Below are 6,000 nucleotides of genomic sequence, written 5' to 3'. Positions count from 1 at the left end.
ACTGACCTGGCATGGCGCAGGCACAAAGCCCGGTTCCCCAGCCCACGTAAGGGGAGGCGCTGGGCTTTGTCCCCGCGTGGAACTGCGCCGTTTCCGGGGCAACGCCATTGTCCGGGAGCCCCTGGCGGGGGAGGGGTAACTAAGGACAACGGCTGGAAGAGAACTCCGGAAGAGAGGGCGCGGCAGAGGGGGAAAATGGGGACCGCGTGCGGCGGCTGCCCTGGCTACCTCGAGTGATTCGAGGCTTCCGCACGCGGTGGAGGCGGAGGGTGGGCGGAGCCGGGGAGCGCGCCTGTGATTGGCCGGCCGGCGGCCCGGCGGCGCTGGCGATTGGCCGAGGCGGAGGCGGGGGCCGCACTTTGAACCGCGCAGGGTTCTGGGTAGCCAAGGCCTTGGAAGGGTCTTAACCGAAAGGGGGAGGGGGTCGGTCGGCAACAAACGGCTGAGCTCACAATCCCCGCCGCGACCGACCGGGCCGGGGCGCCCCCTCCCCCATGGAGAGAGCCAGGCCGGAGCCGCCGCCGCGCCAACTGCCACGGGCGACCCCGCCGCGCCCGTTGCGCCCCGCTCCGCCGCCGCCGCCCGCCGAGGCCCCTCCGTCGCCGCCCGCCCCGTGCGCGGCCGCCATTGCGACGGTGGCCTCGTCTTACGGGGAGGCTCCGGCGTCGGGCGTCCCGTCCACCGCGCGGCGGCTGCTGCAGGTGAAGCCCGAGCAGGTGTTCCTGCTGCCGCCCGGGCCGCTGCCGCCTCCGGCCCCGGACGAGGGCGCCGCCGCCGCCGCCGCCGCCGCCTCATCTGCGCAGGCGCGGCTGCTGCAGCTGAGACCCGAGCTCCTGCTGTGGCCGCCGCCCCCCGCGGCCGAGGGCGCCCCCTGCCGGCCGGAGCCGCGCCCCCTGCAGCCGCGGGCGCTGCAGGTCAAGGCGGAGAAGCCCGAGCTGGGGCCCGGCCTGGACCCGTCGGGGGGTCCTCGCAGGACCAGCTCCAGGGCGCCCAAGGTAGAAGGGTCCGGCCCGGCCCTGGACAGCCGCGGAGGGGACGAGAAGGGCAAGCTGGAGGCAGAGGAGGCGATGCGGGATGCGGTGAAGGGCGGAGACAGCAGAAGCCTGGTGACCATCGGAGAAGGGGTCATCAAAACGGAGGAGCCCGAGAGACTCCGCGAGGACCGGCTGGGCGTCGAGCCCGCGTCCAGTGGCCTGGGCCATGGCAGCAAGGAGGTCCTCCTGGCCCAGTCGCCCAGCGCTTTCGAGCCGCATCAGCAAGACCTCAGGATCCCTTTGGCTCTCCACTCTGTCCCCCCGGGGGCCCGGATCCAGTTCCAGGGACCTCCACCTTCAGAGCTGATAAGGTTGACCAAAGTGCCCCTGACGCCAGTGCCCATTAAAATGCAGTCCCTACTGGAGCCGTCAGTCAAAATCGAAACCAAAGACGTCCCGCTCACGGTGCTTCCCTCCGACGCAGGTATTAGACAGCAGGGGAATCTGGCTCTCAAAACTGCGTCTCTCGTGCCCCATAGCAGGCATGTGGGCAGTTCAGAAGCCCAAGCTAGGAAAGGAAAATCACGGAGCTGATTCTTGGTCTGCCCCGTGTCACTTCTGACTGACTTGTATGTATGCACTAACATGGTCAAGATTGCCCCCATATTTCTAAATCCCCGTTTTAAGAACCGGCAAACCATGAGATTTAGACTCATATACATAGATACAAAGTCTTGGTAACACAAAGGCCTATATTATGGTACAAATAACTTTATAAATATTATGGTAGCCTAATGCTTTTACTGTATCAAGAAATAAAGGGGTGTTTCATGAAAAAATGTAATTATGCGGTAAAGTCTATACCTATTATGGAGGTTATTTGCTTTTAAAAATAAATGATTAACATTTTCTAGGAGAAAACAATGACTAAATTTAACATGTTGGTATTCTAAAAGCTTTAAAATTTTTCTTCTTACTGTTTTGTTTTTGACATTCTAAAACACTTTTGTGGGTTTCTTTTTTTACTTCTTTAGTGGCTATTTCTACCCACCTACCCTCTTGCTCTCATCTTTGGCAGTTTTTAGATGGTGTTTTCATTTTCTAAAAGAAGTAATGGGCTAGCTTTCTTTGAACTAAGTTTTTTTTTATCCTTTGCATATTTTGTATCAATTCTAAAGAGAAATGTAAGTTTAAATACCGTATTTTTATGAAATACATAGATGAGTTTAGCCAACTTCTTTTATTGTAATTCAGCTTGGCTCCATGACATGAAGTCCTTTTTATTGTTTTCCCTAGGATATGAGGCTAGTGTTGATGACTCTAGCAGGAGCTTCACCTTTGTGAAACACAACTAATCTAGTACTACTACAAATACCTTCGCTTTAACATTATAGGACTATGTAAATGATTTCCTTTAGATGTTTAGGTAATACCTATTTAGTGTAGGATTATGGTCAAGAATAAGCCATAGTTTCTGCCCCCAATGATAGACTGTTTTTAGTGGGAAATAAACAAAATGTTGATTATTGTTAGAGGCATTAATAAAGTCTTTTGATGACAAGCCTGCAATTTACTGTCTTCAGCATTATTATTTCCTCAATATTTTCAACAATATTATTCTCTGAGGAAAAGGAGAGTCATTCTAAGCTATAGAATACTGAGTTCAGGGATTATCAGGAATCCTGGATTATTGGCAGTTCTTTAGCTATACTGAAATATTTTTAAGATACTTGACAGATGAGGGTACACTTCACTTTCAAGTTGTGTGTGTGCGTGTGTGTATGGCACATTAATTTAGTCTCTTAATTTTTGTCATGTAGGAATACCAGATACTCCCTTCAGTAAGGACAGAAATGGTCATGTGAAGCGACCCATGAATGCATTTATGGTTTGGGCAAGGATCCACCGGCCAGCACTAGCCAAAGCTAACCCAGCAGCCAACAATGCAGAGATCAGTGTCCAGCTCGGGTTAGAATGGAACAAGCTTAGTGAAGAACAAAAGAAACCTTATTATGATGAAGCACAAAAGATTAAAGAAAAGCACAGAGAGGAATTTCCTGGTAATCAAATGAAATGAACAGAATCTCTAATTTCTCAAATTTATTTAGATAAGATTAAGTTTAGCTAAGATTAAGCTAGGTTAAGATTAAAAGACAAAATGTGTAATTTTTTCCTAACCAGTGATGTGCCAGAAATAGAATAATGACCATTATTATTTAATAATAATTGAGTTAATACTGAGCATAAGTTTCCTTAATAGAAACAAGTGAGAGGATGCTTATCCTCATACTTACCAACTAATGCAAACCAGGGGGCATACAGTTTTACTGTAATTTAATTAAATCTAAGTACATTCATAGAGATTAAGTTTAATAAATCTCTATAGTGCTAGGGTGTGATATTGCAAATATACTGGAAGTATTAACAAAAATATGCAGTACACACCTAAAAGATAATGAGCTTTCAGGGAGTAAAATCATGCTCCATTTTACTATGATTATCAGAACATAGTCCTGCCTTCTGATTGATAGACTTATTCCCATCACAACATAGTTTGACATGAATCTGATTACTTCCCAGCAGTAAAGGACACCAAGATTAAGTGTGGGAACACACAGTGTATGGCTAACAGAACTGTGCACGGTACCAAAAGAATCACTTCCTTTTCTGAAATATGAGCAGAGAGGTTTTAGGAGGGAAAACCAGAGGTGGCAACTACAGGGAATTAGCTCTTCTGGTTATGTGGTGATAATAACTGCCGTAACTCCACTCCTGTGACTTTGGAAGGAAACAGTTGTTTATGATTTTGGAGATTTCCAAGACTAAGAAGTGACTCTTCCTGAACTACGCATAAAAATAGTGACTGGCAGTCGGGCATGGTGGCACACCCTTGTAATCCCAGCACTTGGGAAGCTGAGACAGGAGGATCATGGTTCGTGGCCAGCCTCAGCTACTTAGTGAGGCCTTTTGCAACTCAGTGAGACCCTGTTTCAAATTAAAGAATAAAAAAAAATAGGGGTGGGGGTATAGCTCAGAGGTAGAATGCCCCTGGACTGCATTCCCAGTACCAAAAAAAAAAAAAAGTAGTGACTGGCTATTAGTGACTATTACATTGTAAGATAGAGATAATTGTATCTAATGGAAATGAGGAAATAGAAGAATAAGATCCTACTTTTTTTTTTTAAGTAGAAGAAAGGCTTTGGGATTTAAGCTCAATAGCTTTGAGCTAGATTCTACTGTGGGCTAAATATACATCATTGGATAAAAGATCTTTGACACTCTTGCTTTGAATTATGAATTATAAACTTGACAAGCAGTGAGATGCTCTGAATATGTATGTTAAATGTACAGTGGAGAAATCGTTCACAGAAATACCATAAAACTGGAAACTATAGACCATAACCTATTTTTTTTAAATGACTTTGAAATGTGTTGTATTTTTTATATGAAAAGAGCTATTTAAAGGCTAAGTAGAGTCTTTACTTTTGTATTAAAAATAGCTTATCTCCTCCTATAGGTTGGGTTTATCAGCCTCGTCCAGGGAAGCGAAAACGCTTCCCTCTGAGTGTCTCCAATGTATTTTCTGGTACCACACAGAATATTATCTCTACAAATCCTACAACAATCTATCCTTATCGCTCACCTACCTACTCTGTGGTAATTCCCAGCTTACAGAACACCATCACTCATCCAGTTGGTGAGTTGGTTTTATTGTAGATTACTATTTTTAAATAGCTATGTGAAAATTTAAGTTAAAATTTTATTTCTGTATGAGTTAGAATTTAGAATAATCATATTAAGGGGGAAAATCAGAGAAGTGACAATAATGAATAGAAGAAGGAATATTTCAGTAGAAAGCAAAACACCTAGTTTGCTAGAGTAGCAAATCCATGTGATAAAACTTGCACCTTTGATTGATTGATTGATTGATTGATTTTTATGTGATAATATTGAAAATGGCATGCATTCAACTGTGGTTGGTGCCCTCTCCTCCCAGTTCCCGTCTCCCAACAATGAGTGTACAGGTTGACCATGCTACATTCATACTTTTACACATATTCGGATGTGGCTCCTCCATTAATCAACCTCAGCCTTCTTCCTCTCCTACCCTTCCATTTCAGCTTTGCTGAGGGAAAACCTTAGACCTTTTAAGCAAATCAGGAAGAGTGTCTATATTAGTCAGACACTGCAGGAAATAAATGAGCTGATTCAATAGGAGACTGAGGCAGGAGACTTGAAATTTCAAGTCCAGCCTAAGCAATTTGGCGTAAAAGAATGCCTTGCTAATGGGAAATGAGGCATCCTGTCCGGGAACTTAGTAATGACACTGACAGGTTAAAGACCATTCTCTTACTTCTCTAGAAAAGCAGTGGAAGTTACTCATTTCCTACCAGATTTGTTTGGTTCATTACATTGTCTTTAAATTTCTTCTGTATTCTCCGTTCTTTACACAACATTCACGACTATTGATTGTAGAAGCCCCACTCACAGAAGCTCCTATTTCAGTAACGTCATAGAGGGCTGTTCATCATATTGTTCTTTCAGAACCCATTTTAGCCAATTATTAGGAAAAGCTTTTTTATTCATTGTGTCGCTTGTCTTAAAACTACTTAAGATTTGTTCAAATCCTCTTAATAATAAAGCTACTTCATATGAGCCAAGAGCTCTAGACATCTTGAAATTGACTTCTTAGAACTTTATGCATTTTCAATAAATTTTTTTCTTCCTTTTTTTTTCCAAAACAGGGTCTCCCAAGGTTGCTGAGAGTCTCACTAGATTGCTGAAGTTGTCCTTGAATCTCTGAGCCTCCTGTCTCAGCCTCCCAACTATTGGGATTACAGGTGTGTGCCACCATGATGGTGGTCAGTTTTTGGGGGTTTTCTTTAGTGTATCATTTTAGCAACTGATAGCAACACAGCCACATTAAGGATGTCTAGGCTCAAGAAAAACGTGCAGAAAGCTGATCCTATACCCTTTTTTTCTCTTCCAGTAAAGTCAGATACTCTTATTCACTATTTGGTAGTAT

General features: G+C 45.0%; 1 protein-coding gene across 1 annotated transcript in view; it reads left to right on the top strand.

Annotated features, from left to right (window-relative positions):
- Positions 1–494: 494 nt before the first annotated feature.
- Positions 495–6,000, top strand: part of SOX30 (SRY-box transcription factor 30) — a gene marked incomplete at both ends in the record, with an annotated part of 28,522 nt that continues 23,016 nt past the window's right edge. Inside the window, 3 exons of the mRNA XM_080698891.1 lie at positions 495–1,458; positions 2,795–3,034; positions 4,492–4,671. Of these exons, the coding sequence (XP_080555017.1) occupies positions 495–1,458; positions 2,795–3,034; positions 4,492–4,671 (1,384 nt within the window). The remainder of the gene's footprint in view (positions 1,459–2,794; positions 3,035–4,491; positions 4,672–6,000) is intronic.

The sequence above is a fragment of the Muscardinus avellanarius genome (genome assembly GCF_963383645.1).
Source record: "Muscardinus avellanarius genome assembly, chromosome: 7".
NCBI classification, from domain to species: Eukaryota; Metazoa; Chordata; class Mammalia; order Rodentia; family Gliridae; genus Muscardinus; species Muscardinus avellanarius.
The sequence above is the reverse complement of the archived record's forward strand: the minus strand, read 5'-3'. Positions and strand labels throughout refer to the sequence as shown.